Source organism: Aethalodelphis obliquidens, unplaced genomic scaffold (genome assembly GCF_003676395.1).
Source record: "Aethalodelphis obliquidens isolate GAN/ISIS:26980383/991018 unplaced genomic scaffold, ASM367639v1 scaffold35, whole genome shotgun sequence".
NCBI classification, from domain to species: domain Eukaryota; kingdom Metazoa; phylum Chordata; class Mammalia; order Artiodactyla; family Delphinidae; genus Aethalodelphis; species Aethalodelphis obliquidens.
This window is the reverse complement of record NW_020837979.1, coordinates 14616449-14641449: the sequence shown is the minus strand read 5'-3', so window position 1 is coordinate 14641449 and position 25001 is coordinate 14616449. Positions and strand designations below refer to the sequence as shown.

The following is a 25001-nucleotide window of genomic DNA, read 5'->3' as shown; positions in this document are numbered from 1 at the left end:
GGACCGGGGCACGAACCTGTGTTCCCTGCATCGGCAGGCGGACCCTCAACCACTGCACCACCAGGGAAGCCCTCATTCAATAAATTTTGACTGAACGAATAAGGTTCAGAAATGGCTCTGCCAAAAACTGAAGTCTGAAGCAGGATGGACACTTATAAAGGAAGCCCAGCAAAACCTCGCCAGCCAAGTCAAATAGGGAGCATATCCAGACAAGTCAGACTCACGAAACTTCTCAGAAAAGTAAGTGAGGGGTGGAGGTAGGGGAGGAGTATTAGGCCTAATGTGGGGGCGTAAATCTTACCCCCAGAGACTCACGTTTCCTTTGAGCTTATCCCTCAGCCAGCTTTGGGAGGTCTGCATTTGGACTTATTCCTTAAATGCTTGTCCCTACCAAGCCTCCATTCTCTTAAACTCCCATATTCTCCTGGTATACATCAGGATAGGCTAAGCTCTGCCACAATAACAAATGAAACCTGAAATTTCAATGGCTTAGCAAATGTCTGTAGATTGCTCACACAAAGTCTGAGCGAGGTAGTGGCTCTCTCAATCCATCTAGTCCCTTGAGAATCCAGTTTGGTTTATCTTGTGACACTCTTCTCCCATCAGCTTCCATGGGAGGCAATGGAGTGAACATGGCAGGTGACCTACTGTTCTTAAATGCCTCAGCCTGGAATTCCCACAATTCATTGGCTAGAAGTAGTCACATGGCCTTGCCTAATCCTCAGAGAGGCTAGGAAATGTAGTTTTCCCTTTTGCCTAGGAAGAAGTAATGTCCTTGAGACATTAAAATGGTTGATGGGGAGTTTAGTGCATTAAGTTTTTCAGGATATCAGACGCGTCCCTATTCAGAATTACACACAGTCCTGGTGGAAGAAGAGCATCAGGACAGTAACCTGGCTAAAGGTGCTCATCCTGAAGGTTCCCTGGCAGCCTGTGGTCCTCAAGCAACAGAAGGTCTGGGGACAGCGGAGGCTGGGGATGGGGGTGCGGGGAAGCACAGGATAGGGAGCAAAAAGCCAGTCGTAATCCTGGGTTAGCCTAGAATTCTGGAAATTGAGTGGCTGGCCAACCAAGCATCATCAAGAATGAGAGAGTGTAATGGATCTGAAAGGTGTCATGAAAGGTCATTCTTCTGTCAACTAATAAAGAACAGAATCACAGCAAGTACAGTGCTAACTATTCCTGAAGTTCATTCATTCTTCTTCCATTCATTAATTCAGCCAATAAATTGTTATTGGTGCCTACTGATCCAAGCCCTGAAGATACAGTAATGAACAAGAAAGACAAGATCCTTGCCATCCTAGGGTTTTCATTTTACCTGGAAGTGCGGGAGGTGATGTCAAGAAGAAGAGGGGGCGCTTCCCTGGTGGCGCAGTGGTTGAGGGTCTGCCTGCCGATGCAGGGGACACGGGTTCGTGCCCCGGTCCGGGAAGATCCCACATGCCGCGGAGTGGCTGGGCCCGTGAGCCATGGCCACTGAGCCTGCACGTCCGGAGCCTGTGCTCCGCAATGGGAGAGGCCACAAGGGTGAGAGGCCCGCGTATCGCAAAAAAAAAAAAAAAAGAAGAAGAAGGGGACGAACAGGGGGCTGGTGTATCACAGAAAGACATCACCCTCCCAGAGGCAGTGGCCCAAAGTTAAACTTTCACTCTATGATTTCAGGCTTGCTAGAACAGCCCATCCACAAGCAAATCTAAACCCTTCCCAGATTAGCCCCTTGCTGCTTTGCCTTGGCAGGAAGGAGGTCCTTCCGTGTGGCACCCAGCAACTCTGAGGCGGCCATACTACAAATACATGTCTTTTAAGGAAGTGTGAACAGTGAAACGTGCATGTGTCTGAGTTGGTACTAAGTCTTTCTTTTTTTCCTAAAAAACCACAGAAACGCCCTTTTTAACTCTCTAACACAACCTCCTATACTCACCGAGTCTTTTCTTCTAGAGCTGCTACAACTTTCTAACTGTTAACCTTGTAGGCTTTAATCCTGTGCTTATTTATAGCCTAACTACTTGTGAGAGGCCTTAAGCATCTTGCAGATGAAAAGCCAGCACCGGATAAGCCATTGACCACTCTGCCTCAAGTGCCCACCTAACAGATTTAGCGGAAGGGGCTGGGTTTTCTTGGCTGGAAAGAGCAAGGATCCCAGCCCACAGTGCTCCCCGGAAGACCCTGAGCACCAAACACAGGGCTCGTTATCTGTTCCATGAAACGCATTCAGTGAAAGCCAAAGGAAGGCTCAGAGAAGCCCCTAAAGGGACAGTTTGGCCCAGGTATTCCTAGAAGGCAGCCACCCCAACTCCTCCCTCCGTGGCTCAAGACGTGGAGACTTTCTGCAGGGACCTGGGCAAGCCTCTGGTGCAGTTTATGTTTAACGGAGAAAAGCTCTTACTGACACAAACTAGACTCCTGGGAGAAAGACCAGACATGGTTTCCTGAGGAATAAGTCTCTGAGTGAGGCCCTGCCAGGGTTTCCTTGGAGCCTAACACACCCAGTGACTCTGAGCCCTTGTTAGCTACCATCTTCACCACCACACATCCAAGGAGGTGAGTCTCTGCCTCCTCCAAACAGCAGCGCTTTATCACCTCTGCTGCCCAGACCTCAGCTCAATGTCCACTCCTGGGGCCACCAGAGCTCTGTCCAACCAGGGGCAGGTCCCCGGAGGCACTGCTGGAGGTGCCTTCCTTGCCGCAAACCTCTGGTGCAAAGCAAGGGTGGCCACTTGTGTCTGCCCCTGAGTAGAGGAGGTCACCACCCCCAGGTCCCTGCAGAAAGTCTCCACGTCTTGAGGCAGAGGGCAGGGAGGACATGAGGGCTCCACAAAAACAATACACAGCCCCCAACTCACCCCAGCTAAAGCCACTAAGGGCCAGACCCAGCTTCCTCAGAAACCTACAGGGGCCTCTCCAGAGAATTATAAACTGTCAATCATCCTTATGTAGTTTACTCTCCTTGCTGTTCTTGGCAAAGTCTGGGCCAGTCTAACAAATGGGGGGTTCCAGGATGTGACTCACAGAGAAGCAAATTCCTAAGAAACAACTCTGTTTGGCTAAGTTGACCCCAGAGGCATCTTGTCTCCAGTCAATTCCTTTCTTTGGGGTTTCTGCTAACATTTTCTCACACGTTGCACTGGTTAGCTAGGACTGTCTTAAAAAACTGTGTAATTTAAACAACAGAAACATATTGTCTCACAGTTCTGGAAGCTGGAAGTCCAGAATCAAGGTGTTAGTGGTGTCATGCCCCCTCTGAAGGTGTTAGAGGAGGATCTGTTCTAGGCCTCTCTCCTAGCTTCTGGTATTTTCCTGGCTTGGGACAGCATAACTCCAATATTTACATGGCGTTTTCCCTTGTGTGTCTCTCTGTGTCTTAAGTTCCTCTTTTTATAAGGACAAAGTCATATTGGATTAGTGCCCACCCCAATGATCTCACCTTAACTTGATCATCTGCAAAGACCCTACTTCCAAATAAGGTCTCGGTCACAGGTCCTGGAGATTAGTATTTCAGTGTGAGAATTTAAGGACACACACACAAAAAAAGAATTTGAGGACAAAGTCTACTCCTAAGGCATATCAATCTCAGCTCTACTCTCTTTTGAATAGTTAATATGGGGTTTCCCTGGTGGCACAGTGGTTAAGAATCCGCTTGCCAATGCAGGGGACACGGGTTCAAGCCCTGGTCCGGGGAGATCCCACATGCCGCAGAGCAACTGAGCCGGTGCGCCACAACTACTGAGCCTGCGCTCTAGGGCCCACGAGCCACAGAACTACTGAAGCCCTCGTGCCACAACTACTGAAGCCCACATGCCTAGAGCCTGTGCTCTGTAACAAGAGAAGCCACCGCAATGAGCAGCCCACGCACCACAACCAAGAGTAGACCCCACTCGCCGCAACTAGAGAAAGACCGCGTGAGGCAACAAAGACCCAATGCAGCCAAAAAGAACTAAATTAAGTAAATAACTTTTTTAAAAGATAGTTAATATGCATATGGTAAAAATTTCAAATAGTACAAAGAAATGAATCTCCCTCCCATTCCTGTTCCCCAGTCACCCTCTCTAAAAGTAATCACTGCTGCCAGTGTCTTGAATCTCTTTCCAAGGATAGTCTCTGCATGTAAAAACAGACAGATAGATACACAGACAGACAGATAATAGATAGGTAGGTAGATAGATAGATAGATAGAAAGAAGCAGAGATATCACCTCCACCTTTTATTGGTTTTGTTTTTGCTCCTTTGGCCTTTAAGCAGTCAAATAAAAACCTTTCCATAAATAAATACTGAAGCTATACATTACAATGTAATATAAAACAATCAAGGAATAAAAAGCCAAGTCTTGGCAAACAGAGGTAACTTCCATTGTTTCTGAAGTAAATGCAGGCTGAGACTTCCTATCCACAAGGTTAAATCAATGACTAAGGCGAATCATAGAAAAGGAAAAGGGAAATTTCTGACAGCAAGAAGGGACAACATGAAGGTTTCCTAGGCCTTTCCAGTGAGAAAGCAGGTTGGATACAGAAGCCCCTTGGAGGCATCCCAGAGGTGACCCCACTGCCCCTGATCCAACGATGTCCTGGGACCTCTGCTCTGGGCTCAGGCTGAGTCAGGCAGATCCCAGGGAGAAATCCTGGCAGAAGTCTACAGTTGAAGATTTCATACAGTCCTACAAGAATTCAGGTTCCTTTCTCCAAGATCTCAGAGGAGCCTCCCCTTCCAAACACCCAGATGGTTTGGTTTTCTCAGAAACCTCCGAAGCCAATTTTTTTCCAAAACACAGATTATAACTCATTATCCATCACATCATCATGGACCTAAATCTTATCAGGCCTCATGCACCGCCCTGCAGCTCGTTCATCTCCATTCCTCCAGGCATCAGTCCACACGGTGCATCCAGGGCTGCTCCACGCTTCCTAACAGCTGCACAGAAACCAGGACAAGCACGTGCACCAGCCCCCTTGGAGGCGCCGCTTCTGTAATGACAGCTCTGCTAGTGTCAAGCACCGCCTACATTCCCCCCCTCCCCCCCAGGTGACTCCGACATGCAGGCGGGGCTGGGAGCGATTGACTGAATTCAGTCAGGGTCAGAGCTCTAAGAACCTCAAGAGATGAATACCGACCACATTCAACTCTTTCAAATATGAAATGTCTTCCGAGAGCTGCAGTGAGTTTGGCTGAGTCCTCCGACCCTGACTGACAATTCTCCTCACCATAGTTTGCAGAGTCTGACTCATATCCTCACAAGGAAGGATGTGGGCTATCAGGGTGTTGGCGGATGGGGCCAGCATGCTCCTGAAACAGTACCGTTTCTACGGTTTTTCCACACAAACATAAGCCGTTCTGCGGACTCAACTAACTAGAAACCTCCACTTAAAACATTATTTCAAAAGAAATCCACATTCTGCCTTCTCCAGTCCAGCTTTGGGAATGCACCAGGAAGCTCCAAGAATTCCTCTCTAGGGCTTCGCTGGTGGCGCAGTGGTTGAGAGTCCGCCTGCCGATGCAGGGGACACGGGTTCGTGCCCTGGTCCGGGAAGATCCCACGTGCCACGGAGCGGCTGGGCCCGTGAGCCATGGCCGCTGAGCCTGCGCGTCCGGAGCCTGTGCTCAGCAACAGGAAGAGTGAGAGGCCCGCGTACCGTAAAAAAAAAAAAAAAAAAAGAATTCCTCTCTAATGCCTCCTATATGGTTGCCATCCTGCCAAGCTACTGTGCTGACATAGCAACAACCAATTCTCTTAAAGAAAAACTGTTGGGTAACAGACACCTTCACACAGGTCCTTGTTACTCACTGTCAATCTGTTAACAGCACCTGAGGGCAAAGCAAGATGCATTAGAGAAGAGAGGATGAGAGGTGGAGGTGGTGGAATATTAGAACTCTGAGCGCCTGGAGGGGACAACAAAGAGATCAGTAGAATGTATTTACAATAATAGTAATAGCAATAATGATAATAATAGCAGCAGCAATCCCTTCCCCACCCTGCAGTCAGCCGTCCTCCGGGAGGTGGAACTGCATTTGGGGAGGAAGATGGGGCCCCTGCCCTGAGGCATGGCTGTTGGCAGGGGGACAGGACAGAAGGGCCTGTGATGGCAACAGGTCACAGAGGGCAGTAAAGGATAACCACGAACACTCAGTGAGAGCTCAGGCCCAGGTGAAGACCCCAGAGAGAAACCATCACAGTCACTTCCTCACCCCAGAACTATAGTTTGGTCCTCCACATCAAAAAAAAAAAAAAAGGTGACGCCAAGAGCCTCCAAGACCTTAGAGCAAACCAGGCTACTTCCCTTGAAACCTGTAAAGATTTCTGTCCTCAACCATGCAGATAGCAGCTTTGCCTAAAGCTCTGCCACCAGCCATTCTTGCTAGCTTCAGGGTGTTCCCCCTTGGGCTCATAGGAGGACTTCTGACCTGTTGGGAAAAACCCATTTACCTCTTGAGGGCACCAGGGGAGGGTCCCAGCGGCATCCAGGGCATCCCAGCTGGGGATACAGTAGATAGGCCTGTGTCTACAGCAGAGGACAGGCAGAGCCCAGCACAAGCCTCTGCGAGGAGATGGGCTCAGAGTGCTTCTGAATGGGTCCTGCAAAACCTTTGTTGTTCTCCAAGCCTCACCTAGAAAATGCATTGTATTTGGAAGGACTCACAGAAGCCACCAGTGGGGGATCTGCCTCCTTGGAGAGGTTCCCAGTGGTCTCCAGAGTGTGCCAAGCTCTACTTTTTGAACCCCTGTTACCCCAAGTCAGGTGCTCTGCTCTATCGTGAGACATTTTTAACTATTAGAAAGTCCTTCCTTCTTTTTGAGCTCCCTGTCTCGCCATGATTGCCATGTACTCATTTTTGTATGTATCAATACAGTGTGTGTTTCCACACATGCATAATTTGTGAGCAGCCATGAAAAGAGAAAAAGTACATGTCCCACTTCTAGGAATCACTCCTATAGAAATACAAGCACAAGCGTGTAATAAATATGCTAGTGTCGCCAGTGAATTTAAGGTTCTTTCTTCATCGTGAAAGAATTTGAAGACGAAGTGATAGGTAAGAATCAGACTTATTTAGAGAGAAATACACTCCACAGACGGAGTGTGGGTCACTGAAAGGCGAGAAGCAAGAGGCCTCGAAATATGGGGTGGTTAGTTTTTATGGGCTGGGTAATTTCATAGGCTAATGAGTGGGAGGATTATTCCAACTATTTGGGGGAAGGGGCGGGGATTTCCAGGAATTGGGCCACAGCCCACTTTTCAGCCTTTTATGCTGGGCCTCAAAACTGTCATGGCGCCGGTGGGTGTGTCATTAGCATATGCTAATGTATTACAATGAGCATATAATGAGGCTCAAGGTCCACTGGAAGTCGAGTCTTCCGCCATCTTGGACCCAGTTGGTTCTCACTAGTTTTCATCATGTCCTATGGCTATGTCATTCTTTTAAAGGTTGTGCCCTGCCCCTCTCCCTCCTGTTTCATTAGTGCACAAGGATGTTCCCTGAGGAACTGTAACAGAGCTCTCCCTGACACTGGGACTGTTCAATCAAAATTGGAATGACCCAAGAGGGAGAAGATATGGAGATATATGTATACGTATAGCTGATTCACTCTGTTATAGAGCAGAAACTAACACCCTACTGTAAAGCAATTATACTCCAATAAAGATGTTAAAAAAAAAAATTGGAATGACCCTTCTTCTTCGTAAAAACACCAAATGGCGTATGACGCCGGTGCTGGGGTAGGCCCCAGAGGCCCTGGAATGGGAAGCCCCGGTGACTTCCGCAGAAGCTTTGGCAGCGGTGTCCGGGGTCAGGGTCACAGCCAGGGTCAGGGCCTCAGAGCACATGGAGGCAAGGCTGAGAAGCAGGAGTGGCTCCCCGTCACCAAGCTGGGCCACCTGGTTAAGGACCTGAAGATCAAGTCCCTGGAGGAGAGCTGTCTCTTCCCTCTGCCCATCAAGGAATCTGAGATCACTGACTTTTTCCTAGGAACATCCCTCAAGCAGGAGGTTTTCAAGATTATGCCTGTGCAAAAGCAGACCCGTGCTGGCCAGCAGACCAGGTTCAAGGCATTTGTCACCATTGGGGATTACAACGGACATGTCGGTTTGGATGTCAAGAGCTCTAAGCAGATAGCCACTGCCTTCCATGGGGCCACCATTCTGGCCAAGCTCTCCATCATGGCCGTGTGGCGAGGCTACTGGGGAAACACATCAGCAAGTCCCATACTGTAACTTGCAAGGTGACTGGCCGCTGTGGCTCTGTGCTCATGTGCCTTATCCCTGGCCCCAGGGGTACTGACATCATCTCAGCCCCTGTGCCCAAGATGCTACTGATGATCGCTGCAACTGATGACTGCTACACCTCTGCCAGGGGCTGCACTGCCACCCTGGGCAACTTTGCCAAGGCCACTTTTGATGCCATTTCCAAGACCTACAGTTATCTCACTCCTGATCTCTGGAAAGAGACAGTGTTCACCAACTCTCCGTATCAGGAATTCACTGACCATCTTGCAAAGACCCACACCAGAGTTTCCGTGCAGAGGACTCAGGCTCCAGCTGTAGTCACCACATAGTTTTATATGAGAAAAATAAAGTGAATGAAGCCATAAAAAAAAATTGGAAAGACCGCATAGAGAGGATTCTTGCCCCCAACAGAGCAGGAGATTGGATGTGATGACCTCAGATGGTCATCTACTTATAAGTCCTTGAGTTTCTCCATCTCAGGAAGCGAGGGAAGCAGACGCCCTGGTCTCACTTTCTGTCCTCTCTGCCTCCCTTGTTTCTCCCCCCTCAGCACAGGCCATGAGGCTCCATGGAGCTTTCCATGTCTGTTAATTAATGGCCCTCACCCAGATCACTGTGTCGGGTCAATTTCCACCACTGGGGAAAAAAACTCCACAAAACCATCCTCTTATTTCAGACTTTTTTCTCCGGCTAGGTGTTCCAGAAGTGCCAAATCACTGTGCTCCCTCCTCCCCCAACCCTCTACCCAAACCACAGCCCCTGAAGAGACAGCCCTACATGGGATGTGATTCTGCCTGTCCCCTCCCTCCCCAGGCCATGCCAGTTACACCTGGGTGGACATCTGACTCAATGTTATAGCACTGGGTGAACCACGAGATTTACACCCAAAGAGTACATCTACCCCACAGAATAGACAAAAAATCATCCACAAGCCGAAAATACTCATCTCCAGGCCAAAAAGCAATTGTTTTGTTTCAAGTCTCTTAATCTGCATTGGTTGAGATTGTATGAGGGGTTAAGAGACAGCAAGAAAGGAAGAACTAGTGGAAATTATTGCAATTATGATAAAACTCCAATTAGCATGAAGTTTCTAACAGTGCAAAGACTTAAAGGGACTTACTTTTCCCCTTCGAAAACACAGCTAGATAGACAGATTTCTCCTTTCACTTCAGTGTTTGTCTTTTATTATACTGTCTTTTAGAAAAAACATGATCAGTCCACCCAAAACCATGTCTTGTCAGCTGAATTCACTCTTCCCCTTCCCTCCAATGACACACACTCACCCCATCTGCACTGTCTTCTGAAAAGTTGTGTTCACTGGAAGAAGTAACAAGCTTATTACCTGACAGTTTAATTCAGTGTTCAAATGCCACCCTTCCTTCCCCACTCTCCTCGCCATGTCTCCCTTTCCACTCTCCCCTTGCCTCCCCACATCCCCTCTTCTCTCTCCCTTTCTTTCTAGGCTTGTGGAAAGAATCCATTAAGCTCTCTGTCCAACACGTGCAGCAGACTTCTTTCTCTTTCCTGAGACTTCTTCAGCTGTGGGGAGACCCAGGTCCCAGTTGGGACATTGTTGCGGGAGCCCACAGGCTGAAGGGGCGGGCGAGGGGGCTGGGGTCCGGCAGATGCCTTTTTTGTCGAAGATAAAGGCCTCCCACTCCCTTCGAGCCTCTCCACTTTCCAGCACTTTCACCGCCCTCCGATCAAAGGGCTGCTCTGAATATGAAAGGCACCGCCCATTATGCGGCTCCCGTCAGCCCCACCTCACCCCGCCCCCAGCCGCCCAGCTCTCAAACAAAGCCCCTGGCATCTGTCCAGGCGCAGCCCTCACCTTCTGGGGCGTTGGGTTGTTGCGTCTTCTTTTTTTCTTAGTTCACTTTTGAGAGCCATTCGGTCCCTTGAAGTATAGTTGGGGAGCAGAGGGGAAGATCTCTCTCATCCTCAGAACATTCCGCCCGCATAATTTTTCAAGACACCTTGAGGATTTCCGGTCCTTGCCTCTCCCACCTCACCTGGGTATCCACGCAGTCAGGACGTCCCCCTCAAGCTCATTTATTTCCCCCTTTCCCAGCCACACTTAAAAATCGCTTTTCCAGGGGCTTCCCTGGTGGCGCAGTGGTTGAGAGTCCGCCTGACGATGCAGGGGGCGCGGGTTCGTGCCCCGGTCCGGGAAGATCCCACATGCCGCGGAGCGGCTGGGCCCGTGAGCCATGGCCGCTGAGCCTGTGCATCCGGAGCCTGTGCTCCGCAACGGGAGAGGCCACAACAGTGAGAGGCCCGTGTACTGAAAAAAAAAAAAAAAATCTTTTCTCCTTCTTTACCTGAAAGGGGACTATGCCCTTGGAAGATTCTAGACCGAACCCTCATGGCAAGACGACGGAGAAAATCCTGCTCCTTTTCTGTCATGTTAATAGATGGTGCCAGACTTAGGAACTAAAGCTTCCACACACATCTCTGAACATGAGGTCTGCTTTTCAGGGGGAGAAAGATGCTTCTCAAAACTTGGACCTGAGTTCTTCTCAGACAAAGGATTCAAGCATAAGGACCAGAGAAACTGATTTTCAGGGATGTTCCGACCTGAAGAAGTGTCGTTTTGTAAATGATGACAATTCCTGAATACCAGGTGAGGACAGGGAGGGAACCTGGAAGAACGCACCAGGCAGACTGGGCCTCTTCTTCTGCAATCCCTGCCACCGCCTTCCTGCACACCCTCCAAGCCCTCTCCTCCCTTGGTCAGGTTCCCCGACCACCCACCCCTTCCACCCAGCCCATATCCTGCCCTGACTTCATGGCTGACTGAGCACATCTGTCTCCTGTTATGGATGTGGACTGAACTGTGCCCCCCCACACCCCCAATTCATAGGCTGAAGCTCTAACCCTCACTATGACTGTATTTGGAGATGATAATTAAGGTTAAATGAGGTTGGGCTTACCTGGTGGCGCAGTGGATAAGAATCTGCCTGCCAACACAGGGGACACAAGTTCGATCCCTGGTCCGGGAAGATCCCACATGCCGCGGAGCAACTAAGCTTGTGTGCCACACTACTGAGCCTGCGCTCTAGAGCCCGTGAGCCACAACTACTGAGCCCACGTGCCACAACTACTGAAGCCCACATGCCTAGAGCCCGTGCTCCACAACAAGAGAAGCCACTGCAATAAGAAGCCCGCGCACCACAACAAAGAGCAGCCCCCGCTCGCCACAACTAGAGAAAGCCCACACGCATCAATGAAGACCCAACGCAGCCAAAAATAAATAAATAAATAAATAAAAATTAAAAAAATATATATATATGTGGTCTTTAAAAAAAAAAAGAAAGGTTAAATGAGGTCATTTGGGTGGGGCCCTGATCCAATAGGATTGGTGACCTCTCTCTCTCTCTGTGCAGAGAAAAGGCCATGTGAGGACCCAGCAAGAAGGCAGCCATCTGCAAACTGAGGAGAGAGGCCTCATCAGAAACCAACCCAGCCAGCACTTTGATTTTGTATTGTGAACCTCCAGCACTGTGAGGAAATCAATTTCTGTTGTTTAAACCACACAGTCTATAGTAGCCTGTGATGGCAGCCCAAGCAGACTAGCACACCTCCTTTCCCCAAATCCCACACCATGCTGGGGTAATGATAAGAATTAACACCAATCTCTCCATCTCTAAGGCCCAGTGAAAGTTACAACCTCTGCTAAGTGCTTCAGGACTGTCTCAGTCCCTTCCTAGAAATTTCCATTCTTTTCATTTCTACTGCCCTGAAAGGTAATTTTCCTTTAAATTGTTAAAAGGAAAACAAGATAAACAAGACCAACAAGACAGACAAGCCCCAGGAGCAATAAGCTATGAAGAATGATATGAAGAACGAAATGAAAAGCACAATAAAGCTAACTTCACACACTTAACCACATCTGGACCAGCTACTGGGCCTAATTAGGCATATGTGGTAAGCAGCTCACAAAATGGCTACACACTGTATTTGCTTCTGCCATAAAGAATGTCGCTCGCCATCTGGCTCTACAAGGATTGAGTCACTTGCCACTGCAGTCACTGACCTTCAACACATCCTGAAAGGAGTTCCAGGTGGAGATCAGAAATGAGGTACCCTGTGCTCTGGGAAAACTGGCAGAACAGGGCTTCAGACAGATATTTTTAGGAGAAATGTTGTATGAACCTGGATTCTAGCATCTTCCCATACTTAGAAAAGCGCTAAAATCATTAACAGAGACACCTGTTCCTTGTGACTAGCATCAACCTTCTTACCAAGATGTGTGCCTGGTTGCACGTACCCCCTTCGTCAAATCACTTATAGACTGACTGCCCCACTTACCTCTTGGAAGCAGTTCCTCAGAGTTATCTGAGAGGCTGCCTCCTGGGCTATAGTTCTAGTAATTCCCCAAATAAAACTGAAACACATCTCTCACAAGTGTTTTTATTTCAGTCAACAGCTTTAACCACCACAAAGGGACCCAGAGCAGACTTCTCTCCTTCACCTGAACTCTATAAGGATCCAGAGCCTTGGTACCAGCAGGGTCCTTTGTGCCCATCCACCTCCTCAGCAGGTCCAAACGAATTTACGTAAGCCTCCCCTGGTTCTTGGATCTCCTGATAATTGGTTGATGATCCTGAGCTCTATTTGGTGATATATAACAGGTACCTAGCCCACCAGTTGAAAGACACTGGGAAAAAAGGTGGCCTCCCCCCAGCTGAAAGATACTGGGGGAGCCCAGCTGAAAGACACTGGGATTTGCTCAGTTGAAAGACACTGGGCAGTCTGGACTGGGTGACTAGGTGGGCAGGCCTAAAGTCATTCCTAAACAAGGGGCATCAGAAATCCAGCCTCCAGCGAACACTCCAGCCAGGTGTATGTACTTAACGAAACTTATACTTACAAGTTAGTTATTTAATTGGGTATTAAAGGAAATGTCACACTGAAAATGGCCCAAATGTGGCTCTTTTCTTGCATACGCAGTTAACTTAGAGAAAGCTAGCTTGATAAAACATCTGTTCAGAATTCTGACCCTAAGGGAACAAGTCCTTCTAGGAAAAATTTGTATTTCTTTCCCTGTGCACAGGAATTCTTATCTTATCAGACCATCTCCAATTCCTGAGACTGAGAAAAGGAAAAAACGCTGTATGTCACAGCAGTAGCCAAGTTTCCTTGCCAATTGCATTGTAATCAGGTGTTTAAACTATGCCTTTCAAAGAATTTTCTCATTTATAGACAGTTATTGCTTTACTTTGGTGCTTTTGCAAAAAATCCTTCATCTTCAAGAAGATTCATAGAAAGAACTTTCTGACAAGAACAGATTTCTGATAAATTTTGGATCGTACCACTGAACTGAGTAAGAAATTAAAGAATCCTAATGGAAAGCCTGACGGCTTCATAAAACTCTTAGCAAAAAAGATCAGTTACATAGGAATGAGTGAACTGGTGAATATCGTCATAATTTTTATAGTTTTTGTCTGAAATATTACTGACTTTTAATCTGTGTTTTCCAGATATAAGGAAACCTTTCCCCTCAAGCTAATTATGACTTACAGCCACATGGTAAATTATACCTTTGTAAGCAGAATTGAAACATTTATCTTTTCTCTCTACCTGATCCCTCCAGAAATTGGGAAACTTATGTTCCCAGCAGCCTTATCAGATGAATAAGAAAGGTCACCTCCTGACAGGTGCAGGAATCGCAAGATATTCTGGGGACCTCAGGAACACAGGAATTCACCCAAATCACAGGCAGAATCTGTGGCAAGCCCTAGGTGTGGCTTTCCTGGTCTTGGGAGGCCTTTTAAAAACTCAATCTGGGGGTTTCCCTGGTGGCGCAGTGGTTGAGAGTCCGCCTGCCGATGCAGGGGACGCGGGTTCGTGCCCCGGTCTGGGAAGGTCCCGCATGCAGCGGAGCGGCTGGGCCCGTGAGCCATGGCCGCTGAGCCCGCGCGTCCGGAGCCTGTGCTCCGCGACGGGAGAAGCCACAGCAGTGAGAGGCCCGCATACAGCAAAAAAAAAAAAAAAAACTCAACCTGAGGTTCCTTATGAAAAGCTCCAGCCCAGCCAGTTTAAAAGAGCCTATGTGATCCATTAACCAGCCTTATTTTGCAAACAAATTAGTCTTAATTTGGCTGTATGTGGTAGAGATTAGGGTAATTTTAGAGAGAAAAAGATTATGTTTCAGTGAATGGTAAATGATAGTTTTGTTCACTGAGGTCTGTATTTACTGCCTCTACTCACTTCCCAGAGAGTTCCTTGTGGTTATATTACATGACTGTTACGTTTAAATGAATTATTAAAAGGACATTCCAAGTTTGTTTCTGAAGCTTATCTCAGTATTCTATCCTTGGAGGAAGACCAGGTGCCCCATGAGCTGCAACCAGGAGATTGTACATACAGGAAAAGGCATCATTTAAAGAACTATCTCCAACCTAGATGGAAGGACCCTTATCGGGTACTCTTAACTAGCTCATGCGAAGTGAAACTGAAGGGAATTGACTCTTGGATTCATATTTCCCACTTAGGAAGGGCCCCTGCACTGGACTGGTCTATTGAGAGGACTGCTGACCTCAAAATCACCTTAAAACAATGTTCAAACAGAGGAGAAAACTATACCCACAGCAGGACAAGAAGACAACATCAGAAGTAGACAGCTATCTCAAGATGCCAGACCTGACCCACATGACTATTTACAGTGTTTTCTTAATTTCTTGGACTTTTGCATAAATCAGTGTTTTTCTATCATGGTCACAAATCCCAGGCAGATTTTAAAAATTAATACAAGTGTTGGGTTTATGGTCAAGTACCTACATCCAGTACTTTGGGGTTACCTTGGTGGATTTTTCTTCTCTAAGGCTCTAACTGGATGGCCCTTAGGAAATTTATTCTAGAAGAAAGACAGGCTGTAGGTCCGTTCGGGCCATTATTGACATCACTCGATGGGAATCATACTTGTTCTGACCGTGACCATAAATATGAATTTTCTTTAAAAGTTACTCAAGCCCAATCAGAGCAATGAGCTAAATTTCAGTCAAAGAATAGAACCTCCTTCAGTTATGGGATGGATTTATATGGCTAACACCAGGCTGTGATCATTTAAGTTGAAAAGTCCCCTTATGTTGGGAACAATTAAACCATCCAAGGCTAATCAAACTAATAACACTAGGAAATTGGGCTGGTGCTGGTGTGGAACAGACTGGGCAGGCAACTGGGAATATAGTAGCCTGCACCGAATGGAAATTCTTGGCTTAAATTCTTACTTTTGGCCCTATTAATGCTACTAGCTATATTACTTATAGTCTACCTATTTTACAAGATCGTTGTTTCTTGCATTACAAAATGTGTTACTGAGACTCCCATAAAAGCGATGACTAGGCAACTTGAAACAATTGACCCAATATATAGCTCTATTTGAGATCAATGATTATAATAGTGTAACGGTAGATATGGAAGGAAGCAACAAGAGGGAATCTTTCCTGGACCATCATGGACTAGTAAGACAGGTGGTCCAGAGACTTTTCGCTACTGTTAACAGGGCCTAGTCCAGTAATAGCACATTGAATGGCCTACCAGCAAAATCCCGGCCTGGCCTAGGAATGAGCATTCCTAGCACTGTGGTACAAAATAGTCAGGAAATGCCTTCCAAACCTACATTAAACTTATGATCATGAGGGGGCACTGCCAAGTAAACAATGTCACTAGCCATCTGGCTGTACCAGGATTGAGTCATTAGCCACTGCAATTGTTGACCTTTAACATAGCCTGACCTCAAGGAAGAGATCAGGAACGAGGCACTCTGTGCTCTGGGAAAACTGGCAGAACAGGCCTTCAGACAGATATTTTTAGGAGAAAATTTTTGCAAACCTGGATTCTTGCATCCTAGCAGCAGCCTTCTTACCAAAATGTGTGTTTGGTCCAATGTACCGCCATCATCAAAATCACATCTATACTGACTGCTCCCCGTTCCTCTTGGGAACAGTTCCTCAGAGCTGTCAGAGAGGCTGCCTCCCAAGCTATAGTCCTCAGGAAGTCCCCAAATAAAACTGAAACTCACAGCTCTCACGTTGTGTGTGTCTACTCCAGCCAACACTTCTAGAGCCCAACCTGCCTCTGGCCTTTCTCTTACTTTGCATTTTCTCCAGTATCAGCAATCATGGTAGGTTTTCCTTTACACAACGACCTAGATGATGCTCACGATCAAGTCCGCACAGAGAACAACTCTAAATGGCAGCTATCCCCCTCCCCAAGCTGTCTCACTCCCCAGACCCCACGTGTCTCACTCCTGATGGCCCAGAGTCCAGGGCTAACACAACTGAAGCTGTCAGCCAAGAGGCTAACTACCTCTGACACCCCTGCAGAAGTGACCCGTGTCTCGGCCCCGTCCAGCCCACACTCAGCTACCAGGTGGAATGTCCTGCAACTCTGCTCTTTATGCTCTCACTTCCCCTGGAAAACACCAGTGTTGCCCCCCTGCCCTCAGAGCATGCAGTGATGTCCCTACCTCACACTCGTTCTCCAGCCTCATCACACCTCACCCCTGCACAGCCCAGCCCACCCCCATTCGGCCAGCGCAGCGTGCTTTAGGCCAGGCTCGCCTACACTGCTGGCCCAGCTGAAATATCTCCCCCTGTTTCCTCTGCCTGTGTAAATCCTAGCTTTTCCTTGAAAATCAGCTCAAATGCTAATATGCTTATTAAAGTAAGCTGGATAGCAATTAGAAAGTAATACTGTTGTACCTTTCCCCCATCGATCACATTCTTTAGCAGTCACGTCACCACAGTGGCTGCAGAAAGTGGGCCTCCTCCAGCAGAGGCCACATCGAGAGCCCACCCCACCTGCAGTGGGTCACTTCAACTACCAGCAGCAGAAGGCCTGGAAGGCACCTTCATTTTCAGGCTCTTCAGTCTACATGGTGCTCTCGAGGTTCAGGGCTGGTTTGGAGAGAAGCTATAAAACTGTGCCACAGAACTGGAAACCACTCCTAGAAAGGAAGGGAAGGCCTCCCTAGGGCACCCCACAGCCTATGAGCACACACCTCACGGCCCCCATGAGGTGCGTCCAACTTGCACTGCTGCTGGCCCTGGAGCCACCCACCAGGAAGCTGGGAGAGGCACCCTGCCATTACTGTGCAACCAGCCTCCCTGCCCTGGTGGCAGGAAAGAAGTTACTCTGGGAGGATTAACAGGGGAAGAAGTCAGGGAAAAGACAGAAACAAATCAGCAGAGTCAATGCTGCGGTTTTGGTTGTTTGAGACAGCGTGGTCGGACAGAGTGATGAGAAAACAACGATCTTCAGAAAGTACCTTCCAATTAGGAAATATCACCCATGCAAGGCACTGTGCTAGACTCATTTAAAAAAAAAAGAAAAAAGTTAAATCAAGAACCTTGCTCTCTAGGAGCTTCCATGCTAGTTTGGGAGCTGAAATAAACAAACACATGGAAAGTTAGACACCAATCTAAGAATTAAATAAACATAAAAAGCCACTACAAGGCAGCAAAAGAACAACTGCCCAGTGGGGATATGGCAACAGATGCTCTTAATTGAGGAGAAAAAGGAATCTTTGGCAACCTGAGGTAACACTCAGAGGCAATACAAGGACAGGGACCAGAATGGTGACCAAGAATAGAGACCAATGGTTCTCAAATTTGAGTGTGCATCGAATCACCTGGAAGGACTGGTTAGACCAAACACTGCCAAGTCCCACCCCACAGCTTCTAATTCAGGAAGTCTGGAGTGTGGCCCAAAATTGTGCGTTCCTAACAATTCCAAGGTGACGCTGATGCGGCCGGCCCAGCACACACTTTGAGAACATTCCGCCTCAGAAGTAGGAAGTGGGGGCCCTAATGACCGATCCAGTTCACAGCTAAATCTTATTAGTACTACACAATGGGCTCACTTTGTTTTAGGTACTTACCAACATTTAAAAACCAGGGCATTTCCCAGAAAAACCCAGACTTCTGACTTCTATTTAAAAAAAAAATAGAGAAGTCTGGAAATTGGATGAAGGTGGTCAAAAAGAACAAACTTCCAGTTATAAGATAAATAAGTACTTAGAGATGTAACAGGCAACATGATGACTGCAGTGAACATTTCTGTGTGCTATCGATAAAAGTTTGTAAGAGAGTCAATCCTAAGAATTCTTATCACAAGGGAAAAAAACATTTTTTTCTTTGTCCTTTTTTTTTGTTATCTATAGGAGATGATGGATGTTAACTAAACTTATCGTGGTAATCATCTCACAATCTAGCATTATACTGTACCTTAAACTTACATGGTGGTATATGTCAATTATATCTCACTAAAACGAGAAAAAAGAATAAATTATATAATATACTTCCAAATTATGAATTTTAAAAATGGGAAGGTCTGGCCACACTGGGTGCCCATTTCTACGTGGCCAGCAATCGACTAGGACCAAGCAGCCACTGTCCTCTTCACTTGGCATATTCACCCCACAAATGCCACAATTCATGTCACTCCCCACTCCCAACACAGGCCAGTTTCATGCATGTGTGTTGCCTACCCAGCCCCTGCGATCCATGATCTACATAAGCACCTTTAATAACCATATGGGATTCAACAACCTGGAGAGACCATAATTTAACCAGTTCCCAGTGGCTGCTGGGATTGCATCAATCACACTGCAATTAATAACAACCAGCATACATCTGTGTCATTTGCTCAATCATTTCATGGGATAAATTCATAGAAGTTGGATTGCTGGGTCAATTTGATACACAGGACCCCTGCAAAAAGGTTAAAGATACCATTTAAAATCAATTATAACACAAAATGAGAAAAACCAGCTAGCTAGATGACACGCTTTTTTCTCCCCCGCCCCCGTTACCCCACACCATGCAGCATGTGGGATCTTAGTTCCCCTACCAGGAATCGAACCCACACCCCCTGCATTGGAAGCACAGAGTCTTAACCACTGAACCGCCAGGGAAGTTCCTAGATGACACTCTTTTCTAGTCGGTCATTTTAAATTAACCAGTGGCAGTTCTTACATCTCCTTCCATTTTGGCTCCACTCTAAGCCCTCTAATACCATAAATATTAACATCCAGTTAAACTTGCCATTTTATTCCATGACTTCTGCCACCTAAAGTTCTGCGACAACAACCTTTAGTGACAGCCTCAAAAACCACTTTGCTACAAGAGAATCAGCCACGCTGCAAATGCCTACAGTGTACTCAGCGCTGCTGGAACCCCCCTCGCCTCTCCCCATGGCACACACAGGTTTTCACCATGAGGTGGACACCTACAATGAGACACCTTTGAAATGATGCCAAAATCCGCCCCCCACCTCCCAAACTCTGCAACTTTACCCTGGGTCCTTATTATGGGCTGAATCGTGTCCCCCCAAAATTCATGCTGAAGCCCTAACCCCCAGTACCTCAGAATGTGACTGTATTTGGAGAAGGGTCTTTAAAGAGGTAAGTTAAAATGAGGTCACTAGGGTGGGCTCTAATTCAATATGACTGGTGTGCTTATAAGAACAAGAAATTAGATGCACCCCAATGTTCACTGCAGCACTGTTTACAATAGTCAAGACATGGAAGCAACCTAAATGGCCATTGACAGATGAATGGATAAAGAAGATGTGGTATATATATACAATGGAATATTACTCAGCCATTAAAAAGAATGAAATAATGCCATTTGCAGCAACATGGGTGGACCTAGAGATTATCATACTAAGTGAAGGACGTCAGGCAGAGAAAGACAAATATCCCATAATATTGCTTATATGTGGAATCTAAATAAAATGATACAAATGAACTTATTGACAAAACAGGAACAGACTCACAGACTTAGTGAACAAACTTATGGTTACCAGGGGGGAAGGGTGGGGGGGGGAGGGATAGATTGGGAGTTTGGGATTGACATGTACACACTGCTGTATTTAAAATAGGGAACCAACAAGGATCTACTGTATAGCACAGGGAAAGCTGCTCAACATTCTGTAATAACCTAAATGGGAAAAGAATTTGAAAAAGAATAGATACCTATATATGTATAACTGAATCACTTTGCTGTTCACCTGAAACTAACACAACATTGTTAATCAACTATGCTCCAATATAAAATAAAAATTTTAAAGAACGAACAAGAAATTAGGACACAGACACACACAGAGGGAAGCCCACGTGAAGACACAGGGAGAAGACGTCCATCTACAAGGCAAGGAAAGAGGCCCTCAGAAGAAACCAACCCTGCTGACGCCTCGATCCCAGACTTTCAGCGGTCTCTAGAATTGGGAGCAAATTAATTTCCGTTGCTTAAGTCACCCAGTCTGTGGCACTTTGTAATGCCAGCCCCAGCAAACTAATACAGCCCCTTATGTCCACTGAAGGTATTTAACAGCGATTCTCACTTCATGTCCTAGGGAATAGACCAGAAAAGCAAGATGAAAACTCCAGTCTTGCGCTATCACACAAGACTGACCCTTTACTGCTCCTCGTCTCTTCTGCATAGTCCTTCTCTCTCTCATTGCCCACTGTTTGTCTTTTCTCTCTTCCAGGCACTGGCACCTAGATTCTGAACTGTCACACCCCAGAGCAGAGCAGGGAAAGGGGGAGGGGGAGGGCTGGGGGAGGTAGAGAAGGTGTGAGGTGGGAAGGGGAGGGCCAGAATCGGAGCCCAAAATGAGGGGCTGACAAGGGGGAGTGGGGGCAGAGAGGCACAGCCAGGTATCAGGACCCTGAGCTTGGGTTCGGTCACAAATTGTCTCAGATGTCTACAAACACTTTCTCTCTGCCCAGCGCTAGGTTTGCGGGGCCATCCAGAAGGGTTTTTTCACGCTACAGCATCTCAACATCACTTCTGGACCTGAGGGGAGGTCAAAGATATCAGCAGTCCTGTTGCACAGCAGCCAGTCTATGACCATAACGAATACGGACAAGGCTGCCTAGTCACAGACAGCACAGGGCATCCCCAGAGCTGGCCTCTCCCTGAGAAGTCAGTCAGCAGTGCCCTCACTCACCTACCCAGACTCCCCTGGAGAGCAGAGGCTGGTAGGAGCCCGGTTCTCATGTAGGGGGAGTCAGGGAAGGCAGGAATGGGGTAACTCCACATTTCGTGATTCCAGGCCCCTGCTGAAGCTGACGCCGGAGCCCTGCTCGCTCCCCTTTAAGCTCTGAGTGGCTGTGAATAAAAAGGGAAGGGCCTCGGGCTTCCCTGGTGGCGCAGTGGTTGAGGGACCACCTGCCAATGATCGGCAGGGGACGTGGGTTCGTGCCCCAGTCCGGGAGGATCCCATATGCCGCGTAGCGGCTGGGCCCGTGAGCCATGACAGGCTCGAGGCCCGTGTACCGCAAAAAAAAAAACAAAAAGGGAAGGGTCTCAAGGAAGAGAGTGGGGAGGGAGGGTGTCACAGAAGCATCAGGAGGGAGATAGGAAAACAGAGATGCCATAATGCCCATGGTGTGACATGATACATCCACCTCCAGGGTCCAGGACAGGCCCCCTGCTCCATCCCTAGGCCACAGAGCACCTCCACCTGCAGAGGACTCACCTGGCTCCTTGCGGTGTCGCGGGTAACAGCTGCCCCAGTCGCACCCGGATACTTCCTCTTCCCCTTCCCCCTTTCCACCAAGCCAGGCAGACTCTGCCTCACCTAATCCTGCTTGGCAGGTGGATTCTTTGGAGGAGGGACAGACAGCTCTCCTCCCCCTCCTAAAGAGACACGCTGGGTGTTATTCCTAAAGTCTAGCGTGTCGTGGAGCTGATCCACCAAGAGCTGGCTGCCGGGGTCTCAAAGGAGCTCGCAGGGACATGGGGCCAAAATGCGGCTGCAGCATCCCTTGAAGTGCTTCTCTTATGACCCCAAAGGCAGCCAAGCAGGGTCAGATCCAGCTGAGGTCAGAACCCCAGCAGCACATGTGGGATCCATGCATGTGTACAAAAAGACCTATCTTTTTTAAGTTTGCTTTAGACTTTAGAGGGGCCGCCCAGAGCCAGGGGAAGGCAGGATCAATAACTGCTTTGTCTTTGAATCCCAAAAATGAGAAACAGCGTGCCCAGCCCATGCTGAGTGCTTAAGAAATGTGTCCAAATAAAGACTAGCAGGAAAAGGAAAGGTGACTCCCGAGCAGGCCTGGGCCCAGGTGGAAACACAGACAGAGCTGAGTCTGCGGCGTCTGAACATCACAGCCAGCCATAGGGACACAGTTCATTCAAGTTTCCATTTCTGGTCAAAATATAAGAAATTAAGGGGATGGCCAAGGTGAAGACATGCTGTGGAAGACCCCGCTGGAGGAGCTAGTGGCCCAGCCCATACCTCCAATTTCTGAAGACTGTGCCCACCTACAGCGCCTGGGTTGATGCTCTAGGTGAAAGAAGGGACAGGTTAATTCAAGGACGAGATGTCACAGCTCCTGGGGCATTTACAGTAACTGCAGCACTTCGCCCCGCTCTGTATAAGAACACAAAAATATTATATGGCAATGTTGGGAAAGAATGTTAAAAAGCAAAAGAATGCGGTATAAGCAAAAAGATTGGATTTAATGTGAATTTTAAGATGTCGATCTATATCTACACAGCCGTCAGAAACGTTGTAATCCACTTTTGTAAGTAATCAGCACACACTCACGTTGTATCCCGGTTTAGCCAAGGTATCCACAAGTTCACTGGTTTCCCGTTGCTCTTTCCAAGCTCTGCCCACTGAAATCAGACTTTCACAAGTCCTACCTGGCTGACACATTAGCCAACAACCACTAGTGAGCACCTCCCACGTGCCAGACACCACATTAGGAGCTGGGGTACAAGGACCAAGAGACCGTAGCCCAGCTTTGGAGGAGCCTGCACCTTGGGGAGAGGCAGTCTTCAGGTCTCCTGCAGAGGCTGCCACGGGGACACTGAGAGGACAGCAGAGGGTCATCTCTGGACTTAGGAGGCCTTCACAGAGGACATAAGCCGAATCAGCCATCAGCCAGAGGGACAGCATGGGGAGGGTTCCCAGCAGAGGGGACAGTGGGTGCCTACACTGACCTTACATGCCTCCTTCACTAGGCTAGGAAGGATGTTCTTTTTTCTTTTTTTTTTTTTTTTTTTTGTCTTCCCCAACCAGGGATCGAACCCAGGCCCTCGGCATGGAAAGCGCAGAGTCCTAACAACTGGAACGTCAGAGAATTCTCGGAAGGATGTTCTTGTTCACAAGCAAAGCTGCCCATATTTTAGGAAGCAGTTCCCTTTCAGAGATTTCAGGTATTTTTTTCCAGGTATTTATTTTATGTTTTTGTTTTTGTTTTGCTGTACGCAGGCCTCTCACTGTTGTGGCCGCTCCCGTTGCGGAGCACAGGCTCCAGACGCGCAGGCTCAGTGGCCATGGCTCACGGGCCCAGCCGCTCCGCGGCATTGTGGGATCTTCCCGGACCGGGGCACGAACCCGTGTCCCCTGCATCGGCAGGCGGACTCTCAACCACTGCGCCACCAGGGAAGCCCCAGGTATTTATTTTAAACCAAACCTATCAAGGAAAGGTAAAATGTCAAGATCTCCATCTTTTTTAATTAAAGTATAATTGATTTACAATGTTGTGTTAGTTTTAGGCATACAGCGAAGTGATTTAGTTACACATACATATCTATATATTCTTCTTTAGATTCTTTTCCATTATAGATTATTACAAGATATTGAATATAATTCCCTGTGCTATACAGTAGGTCCTTGTTGTTTATTTTATATACAGTAATGCATATCTGCTTATCCCAAGATCCCAATTTATCCCCTCCCTCCTTCCCCCTTTGGGAACTGTTTGTTTTCTACGTTTGTGAGTCTGTTTCTGTTCTGTAAATAATTTCATTTGTATCAAGATCTCCATCTTCAAGCACATTCCACCTCAATTATGGAAAATATGGTCAGTCTCAAATATATGATTGCTTGCTTTTATTGGAATTTATGACTAGGGAGCAGCAGGAACTCCCTCAGCAAATCAGACTGTAAGTCTGGGCAGATGGCAGGTAGTCTGCGTAGAGACCCTTACCATGCTGGTCAGGCGTCATCCACGAGGGCATCATGAGCTTGACGTACTCAAGGTGGCGCTTAAGGCGGCCGTAAATGTCCCTGGGGAGCACGTCCTGGAGGTTCTAACCTCGTGGCAGCATCTGACAGCTGGTGAGGGCCGAGATAGTGTAAAGGTCCATGAGGTCCAGCTCAAAGTACACGATGCTGCTCTGCTGAAAAGCCTCCTTGGAGGTGTCCGGGATGAAGTCCCAGACCCGGGTGTACGGGACACGGATCGTGCCAGAGAAGTAAGACAGTGGGTCCCGCTTTATGCTCCACAAGAAGGAATTCAACTCATTTTGCTAAAAGGAAAAGAGACAACATCAAGGCATGATATGGAGGGACAGGAACCTGAGAGGTAAATTAGACAGACGAGTCACCCTGCAGGAGAAAAGTGATCAAAATAGTCCAGGCAGATTCACCTACCAGGGGCAGGAGTCCTCAAAGCAGACTGAATTTCAGCATCCCTTCCCTTTTCTCATCGAAATGTTGATTAAAGATGAGAAAGCAATACAACCACCAGCTTTGAGTTTGCCCCATGCCTGCTCTAGCAGCTGGACAGGAGTTAAAGAGGGGATTCTCAAGGGACTACAAGGACGCACCTGGTACAGGTAAAGGGACACCTGAGGAGCCCACTGTTACCTCCCAGGCACACCTGGTGGTTTCTACTTCTTCGGATCTCAAATTCAACAACCCCAAAGGCAGAGTATCTCAACTCTGGCTGCACATTTGGAATCACCTACAAAGCTTCTAGAAGTCTGATATCTGGGTCTTATCCCAGGTCAATCACAATGGGATCTCTGGAGGTGAGAT

The 25001-nt window shown here is 47.7% G+C and overlaps 1 protein-coding gene, 1 long non-coding RNA gene and 1 pseudogene across 2 annotated transcripts in view; 1 reads left to right on the top strand and 2 right to left on the bottom strand.

Annotated features, from left to right (window-relative positions):
- Positions 1-3677, bottom strand: part of LOC113632197 (uncharacterized) — a 7608-nt gene extending 3931 nt beyond the window's left edge. Inside the window, exon 1 of the long non-coding RNA XR_003437723.1 lies at positions 3425-3677. This is a non-coding gene — a long non-coding RNA (uncharacterized LOC113632197). The remainder of the gene's footprint in view (positions 1-3424) is intronic.
- The window catches only part of TRABD2A (TraB domain containing 2A), a 53982-nt gene that overhangs the window by 18663 nt on the left and 10318 nt on the right, over positions 1-25001 (bottom strand). Inside the window, 1 exon segment of the mRNA XM_027128636.1 lies at positions 24113-24490. Within this exon segment, the coding sequence (XP_026984437.1) occupies positions 24113-24490 (378 nt within the window).
- Positions 7680-8582, top strand: LOC113632196 (40S ribosomal protein S2 pseudogene; annotated as a pseudogene).